At 56.0% G+C, this 17284-nt stretch overlaps 5 protein-coding genes across 5 annotated transcripts; 3 read left to right on the forward strand and 2 right to left on the reverse strand.

Annotated features, from left to right (window-relative positions):
• Positions 1 to 2150: 2150 nt before the first annotated feature.
• On the reverse strand, positions 2151 to 3400 carry LTHEOB_6253 (Glycosyltransferase family 25; the record flags this gene model as incomplete). The annotated part of the gene is made up of 3 exons (XM_035515489.1): positions 2151 to 2898; positions 2955 to 3163; positions 3221 to 3400. 3 exons carry the CDS (start codon positions 3398 to 3400, stop codon positions 2151 to 2153), a joined length of 1137 nt encoding a protein of 378 aa, XP_035372836.1.
• Positions 3401 to 4130: 730 nt separating this feature from the next.
• LTHEOB_6254 (Pleckstrin-like protein) lies at positions 4131 to 6953 on the forward strand (the record flags this gene model as incomplete). Its single annotated transcript, XM_035515490.1, has 1 exon — positions 4131 to 6953. One exon carries the CDS (start codon positions 4131 to 4133, stop codon positions 6951 to 6953), a length of 2823 nt encoding a protein of 940 aa, XP_035372837.1.
• Positions 6954 to 8998: 2045 nt separating this feature from the next.
• Positions 8999 to 11596, forward strand: LTHEOB_6255 (U-box domain-containing protein; the record flags this gene model as incomplete). The annotated part of the gene is made up of 5 exons (XM_035515491.1): positions 8999 to 9460; positions 9521 to 9811; positions 9869 to 9926; positions 9980 to 10621; positions 10689 to 11596. The coding sequence occupies 5 exons, from the start codon at positions 8999 to 9001 to the stop codon at positions 11594 to 11596; spliced, it is 2361 nt and encodes a 786-aa protein (XP_035372838.1).
• A 596-nt stretch (positions 11597 to 12192) lies between these two features.
• LTHEOB_6256 (Aromatic amino acid aminotransferase) lies at positions 12193 to 14197 on the reverse strand (the record flags this gene model as incomplete). Its single annotated transcript, XM_035515492.1, has 3 exons — positions 12193 to 13258; positions 13395 to 14001; positions 14059 to 14197. The coding sequence occupies 3 exons, from the start codon at positions 14195 to 14197 to the stop codon at positions 12193 to 12195; spliced, it is 1812 nt and encodes a 603-aa protein (XP_035372839.1).
• A 391-nt stretch (positions 14198 to 14588) lies between these two features.
• On the forward strand, positions 14589 to 16856 carry LTHEOB_6257 (LCCL domain-containing protein; the record flags this gene model as incomplete). Its single annotated transcript, XM_035515493.1, has 3 exons — positions 14589 to 14676; positions 14880 to 15351; positions 15407 to 16856. 3 exons carry the CDS (start codon positions 14589 to 14591, stop codon positions 16854 to 16856), a joined length of 2010 nt encoding a protein of 669 aa, XP_035372840.1.
• Positions 16857 to 17284: the final 428 nt, after the last annotated feature.

Here is a 17284-nt window from a genome sequence, read left to right on the forward strand (position 1 = left end):
GTACGGAGAGCTGCACATATTGATTACCCAAAATAGACGGTCTATTTGGGCTTAGTCCTGCCTCCGAGTGTATAGGTAGTCTCCGCTAACTATTGTCCAGACCCTTCGGAGGTCAATCAATTGTGGTTTCAACATGGAGCACGAAGTGGGGAACTCCCAGAACGAATTGAGTGCCGAAGTTACCCACTGAACATGACTAACGCCAAGACCACAATGGCGGTCGGCATGTTTATCTTGCTCGTAGACCATGAACTAGGTACAATGTGTCGGACGGGGATATGAGACACCAATGAGTGAGTCCCTTGAAATACCTTTTGCTCGTTACCGAGGAATATCCATGGATCCCATACTAACAGCTGTCTCATAACCCCGTCCGACACTGTAGTTCAATGCGACAATGTAGGTCTTGGGTGGTTTGCTGTGTGGGACCAGAGTAAGATCAGTATCAGTCCATCATCGTTGTCATTGCTCAAGGTATCCTTTCCCCCCGGAGTCCTGCTCTCTGAGCTGCCCGGAGTGTGTTCCAGAGGGCCTCCGTGTATTTCTCCATCCAAGCCACTTGCATCGCTTTCTCTAAATCACTGCTGCCTGATATTCCATCAAATAAGCTATGCGCCTCGTCTTTTCTGCATCCTTGCTGTCCAATCTACCACCATGAAAGCTATCCTCGCTTCCTCTTCCTTCCTTCCGTCTGGTACATGCTCATGTTCTTCCGCCTCGCCGAATCAATACTACCATCCAAAACCCTCGCTGCTTGGGAAAGTGCGTCTGCCGCATTCTGGATATTGTAGCTTGCCTCGGCCAAGCTCAAGACCTCTCCCTCAAAGCCATTGCGGGAAATCTGAGATGGCTGCGAGGATCTGGTCTCCGTCAAGCCGGTGTGCATTTCCTGCCAGATGACGCTTTAGTCTCGAAGGAGCTGACCGAATGACCGTACTATTACAGCCCTCCTAGAGTAGACACATGCGAGGAGTGAAGGCATACTCTCGACGGCGACCCGCTGCGCTGCGGCCATGTGACCCTCGTCGAGCTTGTGGGGACATCCAGCAAGATGACGCTTCAAGTCGAAGGAATTTTGCCAAGTGGTCTTACTCGCACACTTTTCTCCTTCAACAGACACGTCTGATGAATCCAGCGTCGATTTCCAATATGGAGGCGCTGATGGTCGTTGAAGGACCGTTTAGTGGTAGAGACTGCTGTAGGACCACAACCCTACCCAAGGCATGCACGCGGCATCCATTTATGCTCTTTCATGTGCTGTTGGAAAGCATTTTTCACAGTATACCTTTTGCCGTAGCCCTGAATTGGACAGAGAAAAGGGGGTTTCATCTTGCGGGGCAGCTTCTCGGGAGTACACGATAACTCATATTCGAATGTCCTATGTAGGTGTCTAGATGAGAAAGTACAGCCGAAGGCGTGGCTTCTGCACCGATGGCGGAAACGGGTAAGTGGATCCTTAGCTACCGATACCACTTGATTGATCGAAGATGTGAATTGGTTGATAAAAGAGCCCTGAATGACATTAATGCGGGTGAGCGCATCAAGCCAGGGGACAGTCTCAGTGGGCAATAGGGAAGACGAGGGAGTCATGGCCTCAACCATAGCGAGGACCAACCCAGGATCGTTTTCATCTTCGCCTTCGACAGAGTCAGCTGTGTCGTCAGGGGTAATAGGCTGTTGAATGCCTCTTCAACTGCCGCTGCAGCTTCCGGGCTTAGCTCTTAAGCAAGGTGAATAATTGAAGCAGATGTCCAGATGAAAATATGGATATTCAATATGTACAGTCAAGCCCAGACGTATCGCTACTTCCCCGACCCATTCGCTGCTTAGCAGCTCTCCGCTCTGCAGACGCCGCAATGTCGTCGCATGGCGGTGCATCGACAGGGTATAGTGCCATTCTGTAGGGTAGAAATAAAGTTCTTATCGCGTTATTTTGATTCGCACCTCTAGCCTCATGCGCCTTAAGCCCCAACAAGAGAAAACTGTAGATCGAAGACAAACCTTTGTAGACCCACGAACCGTACGATAGGATGATAGCATACATGCAAAATGCACGTACGAACCTCAACACCAGGATATCTTCTAAGACATGAGCGCACAGCCAAGCGCGAGAAGAGAAAACTGAAATGGACGGGGTATCTCTGCTAAATTTAATAAGGCTTGTCGGCGTCCTGCTCCATGGGATCGCCTAAGCAGTGCCCCTTTTCGCCCACTTCTTTCTGCAGGTACTTCAGGGTGGCTGGGTCTTTGGTGAAGAAAGATGCGGATCTCGCACCGCAGGCGATGTTAGTGGTGCCGCCGGTGAGCTTTTGAGATCGCAATCGGCCCGTGCTGTCGGTCGTGTCGGCGCCTTCGTTGACATTCGCAATCTCGGAAGGAGCCGAGATGTGATGGAAGAGCTCGGGATTGGCACTATAGCACTTGTAATCCAGGTCTCTGCAGGCCTCCAGGATGCGCACGTCGAAGGCCTCGCAGCCGCCATCAGACTCCCTTGCAGCGAGCTTGGTTAGGATGCGGTTGGCTGAGGCGCGGGTGACGGCGTAGCCAAAGGTGCAAAGCGGCCACTTGGAGCGGTGGACCATGCGCTCGCCTTCTTGGAGGCCGAGCTTTTCCAAGAATTCATTGGTGTGCGAGTGCATTCTCCGGTGAGGGAGAAGGGTGTCGTCGCGGTAGACGCGATGCTGGAGGCTGTCGAGCTTGTCGGCATCGAAGAAATCACCACAGTGGCCGAGATAGAGGATCTCCCATTGGTCCAAATCGCCCCAGTAGGTCGTGTCGGAACCCAACAGGGCGCGCAGGTTCTCGGAGGCAAGTGGGACCTGGACAGTCCGCAGGTGGATGTCCCAGTCGACATCATCCTCGATAATAAGCGCCGTCTCCAGGCCAGAGTCTAGAAACCTGTGGCACAAAATTAGAAGCGGAGATTGCAGGCAGGAGGCCCAAAGGGCGAGTACCATTTGAGGGCGTTCAGGTGGCCCAGCCACGCCAGGGCAGAGCCACGTGTAATTCGGGAGTCATGCTCAGCTCGGAGCTTGTTGAGGCGTTCATCGGACCATCGCGGTTGATGCGGGACGATAATGTCGACACCGGTCAAATTGGAGGCGAAGAACAGGGACTCCTGCCGGGGCGAGTTCTCGCGCGAGACGGCTAGGACGGCACCAAACTGCGGGGCGGAAGGGTCAGCGCAAGCCTAGGCAGGCAGCGGAGGCGGATGGCATACGCCTAGAGTGGAGTTGGCAGGGTGCAAGCGCGTGTAGTTCAGGCCGGCGGAGAAGGGTTTGGACGGCGGCTGCGTCGCGCTCGCTTCGCGGTTGACGGCGGCAGGCGCGTGGAACCACAGCGACAGCGCTACGAAAAGGAAAATCAGGGCCGCGCCGAGGCGCTGGAACCGGGGCTCCATTCTTGTAATTCGGCGCTTGAAGGAATACGGGGCAGGGTGCAATGGCGGGTGCGAAGCTGCTGCACAGCTGGGCGATTGCGCGGCCGCGCGCCTTTAAGGAGAGGGCGCGAAGCGGCGTTGCGGCGGCGTGATCGGCAGCAGTCTTGACGGCGGCGCTTGGCTGCGATCTCAAGACTACGACCAGGCCGCGCCTCGTATGAGTGAGTAGAGGGCGTTGAGCATGCGGTTGCAACCCTCGTAATCTCCCGTGCTACTGCGGATTGCATAAGATTTTGGGCTTCCGTGCCCTACGCGGCGCTCCAGGTCGTGCTCCGCCGGCGGCTGAAGCAAACAGCCAAAAGTAGAGTTTAAACGGCCCAACGCTCCCCGCCTGGGGCTGCAACTACCCGCGCGGTAAGTGCTATTCCTGAAGTCGAGTTCCTCAGTCCCTTCCGAGCGTCAGCCTTACCGCGCCAGCTCGGAAGGGCATCGCGCCCGGTGTGGGGATGGGCACCCTGCGCTGCCGCCGTTCCTTCCAGCCCACAGCCGGCTTATTTTAGCCAGCCCTCGTCCTCCCGCGGCGTGACCACTGGCACCCCCGCGAACCACGCTAGCGCTGGCCGATCCAGCTGCGAGATCTCCTTCCCTGGTCCTTCCTTGGCCCCTTCTTGTCGACGCCGGCCCGCATTCCACAATCTTCCGCACGGCAGAGCCTCTACCTCCCTTGCATAGTACAACCTTCCGTGTCACCATGGCGGCTGCAGAACCCCAGCCCGCCCCAGCCTCCGCTGGCGCCCACCAGGAACCCAAATTCTCCCGCTACCGCTCTGTTCGTCGCCAGCAACATCAACACCAGCATGACCCGCCCGTCATGCCTCCACTACCGCCAGAGCCCACCCCGCCCACGCCCACGTCCGCCACAGTGAGCCGTAGCATGTCACGCTACCGCCGCCAGCGCCCAGCCACAACTACCGCGCCCGTCGCCCACGACCACACTGCACCTCCGCTGCCCACCACCATCAAGCGCGCGCCCACCCAGCCTGTCGCCCCCGCCGCCCAGCTCGAGCAGCGTCGCCAGCGCGCCGCGAGCAATCCCCCAGTTCGCCAGCCAACCCGCCCTTCGAGCGCCCGCGTGCAGGATGCCCCAGACTCTCCCACTTTGGCGCGCGAGGAGGCCCGCAGGCTCCTGGAGGGCGAGAGCCAGCGCCAGGCCCGCATGAACGCCCAGCTCAAGGCCGAGAAGAGGGCCAAGATCGAGGAGGCCGAGCGACAGCGCGCCCAGCAGGAGGCCGAGGAGGCCGAGCGCCGTAACGCCGAGCGCGTTCGCCAATACCAGGAGAAGAGAGCCGAGGACCTCAGGGCACGACAAGAGGCCGCCCGCGCGCAGGCTGCGCGTGCGCGCCAGGAAGAGGAGAGACAGCGCTCTGTTGAGCGGGATAGGCCACGCACCGCGAAGACAGCCGGCGCCAGCTCCGACTCGGACGCTCCTCCTCTTCCGCACTCACCTGGAAGCCCGTCTTCATCCCGCAAAAAGGAGCGGCTGGCTGGCTTGTTGCGCAGGCGCAAGGATGACCAGCAGCATGATGCTCCCTTTATTCCTGCCCAAAAGCCGCGCCAGGTCAGTAACAATGACAACAACAACTCGGATGCCTACATCAAGGCTGGCGGTGGTGGGGTTGTTCCCGGCATCGATGCTCCCCTCTCTGCCGTCAATGCAGGCGACCGACGAGTGATGGTCGAGTGCAACAAGCAGAAAATCTTGCTCCCCATCACGCCTACCACCACTCCGCAGGAGCTCATTCGCACCGCCGCGAATGTTTTGTCCGAGGGCATCGACGCCAAGGCGTCGGTGCTCCTGGAATTCTTCGCCAAGGTCAGCGTGCAGCGCCCGTTGCGCAACTACGAGCATGTCCGAGACGTCATGAACTCCTGGGACGATGATATGCAGAACACGCTGATTCTGGTCGACTCTCCAACTGGGGGCAACGATGCTGAACTCAAGGCCAGCTCTGTCCCGTCGGAAAAGCCCGAAGGCTATTCTTGTTGGCTGCAGTATTCTCAGAAGCCCGGACGATGGTCGAAGAGATACATCACGTTGAGGAACGACGGTCAAATGCTGTTGGCCAAGAACGAGAGCGGGAAGGATGCGACTAACGTTTGCCATTTGTCTGACTTTGACATCTACAGCCCAAGTGCCGATGCAAAGTCTCGCAAAGTGAAGCCGCCGAAGAAGTACTGCTTTGCTATCAAGAGTCAGCAAAAGTCTACCATGTTCATGACGACGTCGACATACGTGCACTTCTTCTGCTCAAACGACAAGACGGTGGCTGCTGACTTCTACAGCCATGTGCAAGGGTGGAGGAGCTGGTACTTGGTCAATGTCATGGGTGAAGGTCAAAAGAAGGCGAAGGCGGCTGAGCAGGCCCAGGATAGTGGCTCGGGATCTCGCCAAATCTCTGGTAACCAAGCTTCGCTACCAGCCATGGCCGTTCACAGGCCGAGCACGTCGATAGACTCGCACTATCAGCTGGGCTCGTTCAAACCACTCCTTGACATGAGTCAATTCGACTCGTCCGGCCTAGCGCCCGCACCAAACTCGGCAAGATCCCCGGTTGATGATGATTCCGGGCTAGCCAATGGCGGGCGGCTCCCGTCGATGCGCACCCGCGATCAGCCGCAACTCACGTCACCAACGCATCTTACCTCCCCCACCACGTTTTCCAACGTGACATCGCCCAGTACCCTGGTTCAGCAGATTCCATCCGAGGATGAAGACGGCACCTTCGCCGCCGGCGGTCTCCTCGGCCGTGCTTATTCGCAACGCCAGAAGTTGCTAGCGGAGCGTGAAAAGAATCTGAAAAACTCCGGCCCGTTCACCGAGGGCCCGTCCCTCCTCAGCTCTGCTGATGCCCTCCACACACGGGGTAACCGTGCTTCCTTGGACGGCGGCCGCCCGCAGCGGATGAGTTCCGTCCGCTCCACCCGAGGCCGAGAATCTGGTGAAATCAAACGGACAGCCAGCACTCGCCGTGCCATGCCCAAGCCGCTTGTGGATCTGACCCCACAGTACAAGGAGCCCCCGCAGTTTTCAAAGAGAGGGAAAGGGTACCGACTTGACCAAGTGGGTCCGGGTGGACTAGTTGACGCCGCCACGAGCCCTGACGTGCCCATTCCCATCCCGCCCAGCCAAGACTGGCGTGCGCGCCGTGATCCAAGTGCAACTCGACCCGGAACTTCCGGCGTTGATCGCACTAAGAGCTTGCGCGGCCATGGACAGAGGATCAACTACATCGCCAATAACCACTCCAACGTCCCAGATAATAGCGCTGAGGCCTTTACTGGACGCGGGTTGCTTGCATCTGCGACTTTTGGGCCTACGGCTTCCGCAGCACCCTTCGGCCACGGCGTCATGGACGGTAGCAAGGCAAAGGGACCCATGATCGACCTCAATGAGGGTAACCGTTTCCAACCTGGAAGCTTGCTCGAACGCGTTGCAGCACAACAGCCTAACGTACCAGTTATCGACCGGGAGAAGAGGCGGAGCATTGACGTTCCCACTGGAGAGCGTCATTGATGAATGGGACCGAGAAATTGTTGGCGTGTTCCAACGCAGCCATATGAGCTATTGTATTGTCTCACAGCTTGATCGTTCGGAACTTTGTACTCGAGACACCGATTGATCGGCTGGTTTTGCTCGAGTCTTGCTTTTATTCGTTTCTTATACCCCACGGCATGCATGCAGGCCGACGGCGATATTGGCAGTATGCCTGTGGCAGCTGCTGTTGAATAGCGCTTGTATTTCTTTGAATCTGTTTCTTGAATTTGTTACACGATCAGACCGCATCTTCCTCTCTGGCAGCGGAGGACTCTGGCCTCATCTACGGAACCCTTCCAATTTCCTAGCATAATCTTCTGTCACGCTATACCCGGGGATCTTAACACACCCAATGGTGTCGTCCTCAAAGACCATCAATTTTCCCTCTTGAACGGGTCACCCCACTAGTGGTCCACATGATGCACCCTGTGAAGAATCGGCAAATGCCGAACTCCTTCCCACTATTCTTAGAGAAACCAGTCACATAGGTGAGTTTTGTGGCGTTGTGGTGTGCTCGCTGTCATGGTTACGAAGGGTCGCTTTTTGTGGCGCCTGGCGTTCAACTCATCAACCATTTACGCCCCGCGGATACGAGGGACACGCCAAAGCAATACTCGGCCACATTTCTATACCCCTCCGGTTAATCGTCAAGGGACCAATCCTGGAGCACGTCAGGGTGCGGGGTCGTCACGTGTACATTTTCATCAAGTTTGTTTCAAGAAGTCACACAATTACTAGCTCTTGATCAATCATTCTTTGTGTTAGGCTTCTTCCGTGAACCCCTTTCCTATGTCCGCAAATTTGACAGCTTAGTTGTACAGCCACGTGCCAGTTTGCAATTCTGATGATATCAATATGATGTATTCCAACGACTTCGCATTCCTACACACAAATCGTGCTAAAACACATTCCAAAGGCTCGTGAAAGATTCGTCGAAACAAATCTCCAATCTCCAATCTCCAACAACTCGCAAGTCATAGAGCGCGTTCTGCCGTGGCCACAAACTTATAATTTCAACAACAATGGGCCAATTCCTCATTTAATATCTCAGCGAGAAACCGGAGGTAGGAAAACACCAATAGCAGCAAACTCTCATAGTTGATATGATTCTGCAGAGCTCAGCGACAATTATCGTAAGCTGACTTCTCAATGTCGAAGGGTACTTTTCATTTGGCGACTTCATTTGCCAAGGGTGTAGCACATCTATTGTGGCTGAAGGCTTAAAAAAAAAAACGACAACGAGCCAGTGACGAAATCCGACAATAAAGTCATTAGGAATGATTTTAGATAAGAGAAATTCATAGAATAGACATTTCTGAAGGATCATTGGCACTTGGTCAAAAGCTAGACCTTGCGTAGTAGCGGTATGAGTTCAATAGTGGGTTTCTGGGGAGCACTGAGCTCCAGAAACTCTAGATCGAACGATGGTGGATATGCTTCAGGCAACGAAACGTCGGTCAGGCCTTGGCCATAACAACTCAGCCTCGTGAGATTGACAGATCTGACCCAAGCTGGCGGTGTGCGGTGGGTTAAGGCGTGCAAGGGCCATGTCAGACGCCGGCACAGCCACTGAACGATGGCCACCTCTTCGGCGCCAACCTGATGCGCCGAGATCTTAACCCAAACAGGTATGAAGCAACGATTCGCGGGTGATCTCTGGCCACCGCCATGGATTATGATCGGTGCGCTAGGATGCGGCGCAGCACTGCGGAGGAACCGTGGGCCAACCAACTCCCCACACGCACGCAGACACCGCAGCTGCCTTCAAAATCTGCCTCACGGACTCAGCTTGCATCGGCCGAGTTTTGCCTCTTGCAAACTTTTGAGTACTTCAGGAGCCTCACGTTTCTTTTGATTCTTGTGAAACAGTGATCAGCTTGGTACATATCCAAAAGCAGTGAGTTACAGGAGGCTTCATCTTGACCGCCTGCATCAATTGAATACTAACAAGGCTAGTAGAGAGATTCCCGGAAGATCGAATCACTCTCTCACCCTTTCTGCAGTCATCTTTGATCCCGCTAACAATGGTGTCCCTTCCAACTCGCTTCAAAAATGAGGCGCCAGCCACAACGCCCGAAAGCTTATCCGGCGACGAGAAAGATTGGGAATTGGTCGGCGATGGCTCACCCGAGGAGCAAAAGAAGATCGACCCTACATCTGTCGGGCTCGATATTCATCGGTCGCAGGATTCGGACGGGGTAATTGTCTCAGTACGTTCACCGAAGGGGGCTCCGGCAAGCTTAGGCGAAAGACAACGCCTGCCGGTCGACATTGTCCTGGTGATCGACGTATCATGGAGCATGGAAGACTTTGTCGATTGCCCCGTGGAAGTAGGCGCCCAGTCGGCTTCAGGAGACCAGTCCGGGAATGAGCCCAGCTATCGCCATTCGGTGCTGGACCTGGTTAAGAACGCGGCTCTCGCTGTTATTGAGAACTTGGACGAGCAAGATAGAATCGGGATTGTCACGTTCGGATATGACGCCGAGGTATTACCAAGTTACCCCGTCTGTTGGAGAGCACATGACTGATATGGAAATCCGGAGCAGATAGCGCAGGAGCTCACTTATGTGACGAGCGAATCTCGCGAGTCTATCATAACAAAAGTCCAGTCCCTCGAAGGGAACGGGGCAACGAATTTATGGGCGGGCCTCCGGAAAGGATATCAAATGATGTCATCTGCCGGCCTGCGGTCAGCGGAGAAGTCTAGCAACCAAGCGCTTTCTGCGATCTACCTGCTGACGGATGGCTTGCCGAACGTCATGCCTCCGGTGGAGGGCTACGTGCCAGCTTTACGGAAATTGATTGCACGTGAAACTGGAAAGGAAGGCGGCTCCGTTGTACCCTCACTCCATATCTTCGGCTTTGGGTATAACCTTCGCTCGGGGCTGTTACAGTCAATGGCCGAGGTAGGTGGAGGATACTATGGATTCATCCCCAATGGGTTTCTTATAGGTCAGTCTTGTCGTCCTTTCCAGGAATATTCGCTCACCAATATTTTCATTCAGCGACGATCTTTACGCACGCCATTGCAAACTTATTTGCAACTTTCACAACATCTGCAACTTTAAGGGTCACCGTCTCCGGCTGCTCGGAGATGCCAAAGCCGTTAGAGGGCGCGGCCTTGTACAGACAAAAGGAAAACGCATTGGAGATCTCTCTTTACAACCTCCAATACGGACAAACACGCGACGTGTTGCTTGTCTGGCCAAAGGAGCTCGAGAAGTCCAATTCTGCCTCGATCACGATATCCGCGGCACTCGAGTACACGGGTCCAGGACTAGGCTCTCAGCCAGCGAAGATCACAACGGAGGCGTCTAGCATCCCGAAAAACCCTAACCCGGCCTTCGCAAAGTACCACCTGCACCGTTCGATGGTCTGCGAGTTCCTGAATTCGCTCTCCAAACTCGATGGCGACGAAGAGTACATTACTATGCCTATAAACGACCTGGACAAGGCCCTGACCAGGCTCGACGAGCTTATCCGGAAGATCAAGTCCAGCGATTGCGCAGGAAGCGGCAGCCAGGACTTCCTGTACGATCTCGGGTCCAGTCTCGACGAGGCGCGAGCGAGCAGCGCGGATCCGGCTGGCCAAGTAATGCAAGCCCTGTTCCGCCCAATGTATTTCGACAGATGGGGCAAACACTACCGTCAGTGAAACAACTCTAATCCCCAAGAACCAACGCACAAAAGAAGCTGACCGCGTGTGCAAAACAGTCCCATCCCTCCTCCACGCCTACCGCAACCAGCTCTGCCTCAACGAAAAAGACCACGGCCCCAAAGCCTTCGTCGCCACCAACCCCCTCTTCCACCACTTCAAAGAAGCCCAGAGCACCTCCTGGGACAAAGCCCAAGACCGCCTCATGGAGATCGTCAAGAAGCAGGCCCGCGCCGACGCCGAAGCCGCCGCGCGCGGCGAGCAGCAGCGGTCTCCGCCGGCATACTCCTACTCCAGCAGCCGCGGCCTGGCGGCACAACCAAGCTCGCGCGTCATCTCCATGGCCGCCTACAACAACCCCCACAACCCCTGCTTCGCCGGCCCGTCCCGCATCCTCCTCGCCTCCGGCCGCCGCATCCCCGTCCGCCTCCTGCGGCCCGGCGCTGCCGTCCTCACGCCCGCTGGACCTCGCCGCGTCGCTGCTGTCGTCGAGACGGCGCTGCGTAGTGTCGCGTTGTGTGAGTTGGGCGAGCTGTTGGTCACGCCGTGGCACCCCGTGTTCGACGCGCAGAGCGCGGCGTGGGTGTTCCCGGCGACGGTTGCGGAGGCGCGCGTTCGGCGTGGCGTGAAGGTGTATTCGGTGATGCTAGAGGAAGGGAAGGGGCCGGAAGCGCATGCGGTAGATGTTGGGGGCTATTGGTGCGTCACGCTTGGCCATGGGGTGGTGGAGAAGGTGGAAGGGGATGCGAGGGGGCACGAGTTTTTTGGAGACTATGCGAGGGTGAGGGGGGAGCTGAGGAGGCTGCCGCAGAAGGGGAAGGGTGGGGTGTTGCGTTGTGGTGGTATGAGGCGGGATGAAGTGACGGGGTTGGCTTGTGGGTTTGAGAGGCCCGGTAGAGGACGCAATGGCAAGGTGCGGCGGCGGTATGGTGGGTGCCAGCAGAAGATCTCAGCTATCCTCCCATGAAGGAGGTTGGGCTCTTCTCATGTGGATAGTTGAAGCAAATATCCGGGTGTAGATGTGCTTTTCGGACTGCACGAGTACATCTGAATATCAGTTTCAGCTGCCGATATAAAGGGGTTGATGCAGAGCACTAGTAGTTAAAAACACATTCGGGGCCATTTGAGGAAACGCAACCTGTGTCCTGATATCTTCTGTACCATCTGTTTAGATCAAGTGGACGATTGTACAATCGGAATTTTAGGACTCCTGTGCTGGATTGAGAAAGGGTAAAGAATGAAGGGTGGGTTCAAGTCAAACGATACCAAAATGAGGAAAGTAATTGAACCGCGGTCCCTCCCTCTCAAAAATCGCAAATTGTAGAAGAAATCATGTAGGTCGTAATCCTTGTTAGATGTCGTCATGGCAGTATCTGTCAATACCAACATTGGTTCCTCCTGATTTCCCCACAACTGTTAAAAAAAAATAGCAAGAGGGCTCTCCGAGCTTTTCTAGTTAGATCAGCATGATGGCCCCGACATTGCTTTGAATCAATCTTTACAACTCCGCTTTTCGAAGCGCCACCCGACCTCTTTCCCCATTGTTCCTCCTCTTCTCACTTCTCAGCAAAATCCAAATCCTGCCAGACCGCCCATCTTCACGTCCTCGAGGCTCTCGACACCTGGGTCATCATCTTCGAGGATCTTATCGATGCGAGCGGGATCGCGGATGCGGAAGAAGGCGCGAGCGCCCTTAACAAAGCGGCGGGTGATGGGCGCGATCTCTTCCTCAGGGCAGGCGGCGAAGCACATGCGGAAGCAGTTGTAGCCATCGCGCTTGGCGAACTCTGGCGTAGCAGCGAAGATGCTACCAGGAGAGACAAGCACGCGGTAAGGCACAGTGGTGAGGAAGATCCAGAGGGCGCGCGACAGGCGGGCGTGGGGGATGACCTTGGCGAGCGGGTGCGTAGTAAAGTCGAAGCGGATCCAGACGAACATGCCTCCGATCGGGCGGATAAAGGAGTAGATCTGGTTGGTTTCGACGACGGCCCATTCGTCGGCGTCGTAGTCCTCGACGGTGCCGTTGGAGGAGGACGGGTGTACGAGCGAGCTCAGCGAGCTGCGCCGGCCCGTCTTGACCAATTGTTTGCCACCATCGAGGATGTCACACATGGTGTTCATGCGTCGCTCGTAGTTGCCGCGCAGCCCTTCGAGCCAGCGTACCCACCCGCTGACGTCCCAACCACGACCATCCTTGGCGCCGCCTTGGCCGCCATCCTGCTTGCTTTGCGGACCCATGAGGAGCTCGGCGATCATGGCCTGCACGAAGCCTGAGGGCTGTTGAGTCGACGTCTCGGTTAGACGCAGGATGCGCTCGACAATGGCAGGCTGTGCAGTGAGCCAGCCAAGACGGCATCCAGGAGCGACCGTCTTGCTAAAAGTGTCAATGCGGATGACGCGGCCCTGGTAGTCAATCGAAAGATACGATGGCACAAGGGAGTCGAGGAACTCGAAGCCTGAGGACTTGCCTTCGGGCTTCGAAGGGGTGGAGTTGGGAGATGACGACGGATATTGAAGGTACCAGTAGGGGTCATCTTCGACAATAATTATGTCATACTTGACGCAAATATCGTAGATTTCTTTGCGGCGCTCTACGCTGAGCACGCCGGAGGTTGGGTTCTGACCGACTCTGCGGATTTGTCAGTGTTTGGATTATTCAACAACTTCGTCTTAAGCATGAAGAGCAATCACGCAGCAGCACAGGCTGAAGCTTGGGATAAGTGAATGGCAATGATGGCTCTTGGAAATCAAATGAAATTGCATACGTTACGGTGTAGATCAGGTGAGGGCGTCGGCCTCTCGAGGCATCCCAGCTGTCGAGAACGTCCTCGAGACCACCTTCGCCTTTGGCCATCATACCCTCGTCATCAATCTTGACGGGTATAACGTTGACGCCGCGAGGGCGCACAGCCTGCATGGCATTTGTGTAGCAGTACTCCTCAACCAGCACGGCCTCCCTGTCATCTATGGGGTCCCGGTCCTCGTCCCACTCATTAGTCAGAGCTTGGACGACCTTGGAGAAACCATCGGTAGAGCCGCAGGTCAGAATAATCTCAGGGCCGCCCTGGTAAGGCACATTGGGGTGAAGATTCTGAGTGGTGAATTGGCGGACAAATTGGTAGAGCGGAGGGTAACCCTGGGCGGTGCCGTACTGCAGAGCCGTGTCCAAGTCGATTTTCCGCAAGAGATCAGTGGTTCCTGAGGTGTGAGGAACAATGATGCGGGTGGACTGAGGGGAGTCGGATAGGGAGGCTTTGGACAATTCAGCAGTGGGAGGGTCGACAGGGTTGTTGGGAGTGGGCTTGAAGCGATCAGGCAGCGCTACACGGGCTTCAAAGTCGTCGTAGGGGAAATATTTCTCGTTAGGAAGACCTGAATTTATCGCATGAGCGCTCAGTTGACTGCTGGGGGATCGTCAAGGAGTCAGACCTCCCGCAAGTTGACCGATGCCTGGAATCAAAAAGTACTTGTAGAAGGACTTCATAGACGACGGCACCCTGTTCTTGGCATTACGCGAGAGATGGTGGGAAAGGTCAACGGGCTTTGGCAGCTCTTTGCTGGCCTCCATCTTGGGCAAATGGATGAGGTCCGGACTGGTGCAGCGGTATGGGAGAGAGGCAGAAGCAAGGAATGTGGGGAAGAATGGGGAGTGCGCTGTCGCGATGGTGAGGTATGGATTGCGATAGCGTCGGCGATAAGAGAGCTGCAATTGTAAGCAACCAGACGCGAGCTGCCCGTTCGGAGTGCGGCACTCCCGTCCAGCGCGCGGGCACGGACACGGACGCGTGCGGACGGCACTGGTCGACGCGCCGGCCCTGAGGCATCCAGGCAGGAAGGCGGCCGGGCGGCCTGGCGCCAGCGCACCGCAGTGGAGACGGCCTCCCGTCAGCGTCGCTCGCCCTTATCCTAGCCGCTTCGAGCCAGTCGGGCTCCCAAACCACGTCGACTGCTGCTTCGAGATGGGGTGGACAAAGTTCGGAGAAGACGAGAGCCACGAGCTGCCCGGCCGTGCTCCCGGGGCACGTCATGACCAACGCCAGGATGCAGGTACGATTCGCCCAGCTGACTGACGCCTCACCACCACCACACCTTCCCTCCTTTCCCAAGCCTCTCCGCTGCCTTTCTCTTGTCTCTCGACCAGTCCATCATTATCCCACGCTGCCCGCTCAACGACTCTCGCTGGCCGACGTCGCTGCGCTCTCCCGCCACTAACTCCGGCGCATTCCGGTCTGACAGCTGATCCGACCCAGACCATCTGCCGGCATCGGGTACCACACACATGTCGCAACAATACCAGGACGACGAGCACCCGCATGCGGAGTATCGTGACGATGCCACAAGTACCGTAGACTCCGATGCCACCGCCACCAACAACCATCACTACAGCTACGACGACATCGACGACCTCCCCGCCCCGCCTAGCCCGCCCGAGTATGTCCCAAAGCCTGTCAACCGCGTCGTAAACTCTATCGCCACGTGGATCAAGGGTCCCCAGCCTCCGCGCCCCTATAAGATCACCCCCTTCTTCCCCGCCATCCAGACCGCCCCGCCGCGACTGTTGGACAAGTATGTGCCGAAGCGAAAGCACAAGGGCTGGCTTCTGGTGGCTTTCTATGCTCTTTGGCTCCTCTGTTTCTCGCTGGTGCTGCGAAAGTCGGCCTTTTCTTCGGATATTGGCGACTATGGCTCCCCGCTGAGGCTGACGTGCCTTTCGCGATTCTGGTATGCATGTGCCTGCGAACTGGAGCCCGGGCAGCGGTTGGCTGACTTGCTGCAGGGCCGATAACAACGGATGCGGCTTGAACGGAGACAACTGCCGTCCTTTCGGGAACAACTCTTTTGCCTTTCGCTGCCCCGCCAACTGCAAGCGTGTCGAGGTCGTGAACCCACATGCCGTCGGTGATCAGGAGGTGAACTACAGACCTCTCGTGATTGGTGGTCCCACGGAGGGCGACGGAGAGGATAACGTCGGTAGCACCATTTACCGCGGTGACTCGTTCATCTGTGGCGCTGCCATCCATGCCGGCTTCGTCAGCAACAAGGCTGGTGGCTGCGGCGTCGTTTCACGCATCGGCACTCAGAGTCGATTCCCCTCCTCCAAACATCATGACATCGACAGTATCGGTTTTGATTCTTACTTTCCGCTCTCGTACACATTTCTCGAAGGGACCGAATCACAATGCAAGGATCTGCGCTGGTCTCTTTTCGCAGTCTCGCTGACCTTCACCGTCATCCTCTCCCTTTTCACCACATCGCCAGCCGTATTCTTCCCCTCAGTCTTCTTCGGCATCTTCTTCCACGTCGCACTGGCGTCGGACCCGCCTGACCTTACCGACTATCATGCTCTTGTCAGCATGGCGCTGGGACGCTTCCTACCCGCCGCGTTCTGCGCCTTTGTCATGTACAAGTTCTCCGTTCGCCCCACCCTGGACGGTCTCACCGCTCAGATCGAGAAGACTGTTCTCTGGCTTGGTGGTTGCTGGGTTGGTGCACTGAACAACTACACATTCGACAAGATCCCGATTCAGCGTCTTACGCCGCACGATATCCAGCAGCAACCTGGCGCTGTTCCAGCTCTCATCATCATCGTCCTTTCGCTCTTCTGCATCGCTTTAGGCCAAGCTTACGCTCTGCGTGTCGAAGGACGGCTTCCGCGGTACCTTGTCATTTATGGTATCATGAGCGGTTGCATTCTTGCCCTGGTGGCGGTTCCGAAGATGAACGTCCGCATTCACCATTATATCCTGGCTCTTCTACTTATTCCAGGCACGGCGATGCAGAACCGGCCGAGTCTCCTGTACCAAGGTATTCTCGTCGGCCTGTTCATCAACGGAATTGCTCGCTGGGGTTTCGACAGCATTCTGCAAACCCCGCTCGAGCTTCGTCAGGATGCGCATCTTGGAACGTTGCTGCCCGAGATTCTTCCTCCCATTATCCACAACGTCTTTGATCCAGACTACAGTATCATGCCCAACATCACGTTCGAGTGGAAGCTGCCGTTGCCAGAAAAGTATGATGGCGTCAGCGTCCTCGTAAACGATGTCGAACGATTCCGGGCGTATCTGGACGAAGACAAGACGAGCTTCACTTGGGTTCGCCAGGATATTGAACTTCCTGAATATTTCCGGTTTGCGTACATGAATGGACGGCGTTCAGGCGATTACACCAAAGCCGGAAAATGGACTGCTGAGGGCGGGTGGCAGCACATGCAGCCTGGGCCAGGTTAATGTGTGCCACCATTTTTAAGAATGGTTTACACTGCTGGTTAGAGGAGTCGTTACACGTTGGAAAGAAAAAAATAAATCACTAGACGCAATTGGACAGAGCATTCTTCTCATCATGCACTTGATCTATTTTTGTCGCAGTAGAGATAGTCGCTATATATCCCACTACGTTCATTTAGCCATTGATCGCCCCTATCGCGCACGCTTGCTTCAGGCTACGGGATCGGCTTCGATCCAGTACCGGATTTACGTTAGACGTTACTCCGCTTAGAGGGTCCATCCGAAACATTCGGCTCCACAGGTGGGGGGGATCAGATCATCACAGCTCAACGTGTGCAGAAAAGCTTATAAGAAGCTTCTTTCCTACATGCCTCAGAGGTTTCATTGCCATCACTCCCCCCCTGTCTCGAACACAGATCTTCATAACTTTC

Source organism: Lasiodiplodia theobromae (assembly GCF_012971845.1).
Source record: "Lasiodiplodia theobromae strain AM2As chromosome Unknown scaffold_18, whole genome shotgun sequence".
NCBI lineage: Eukaryota > Fungi > Ascomycota > Dothideomycetes > Botryosphaeriales > Botryosphaeriaceae > Lasiodiplodia > Lasiodiplodia theobromae.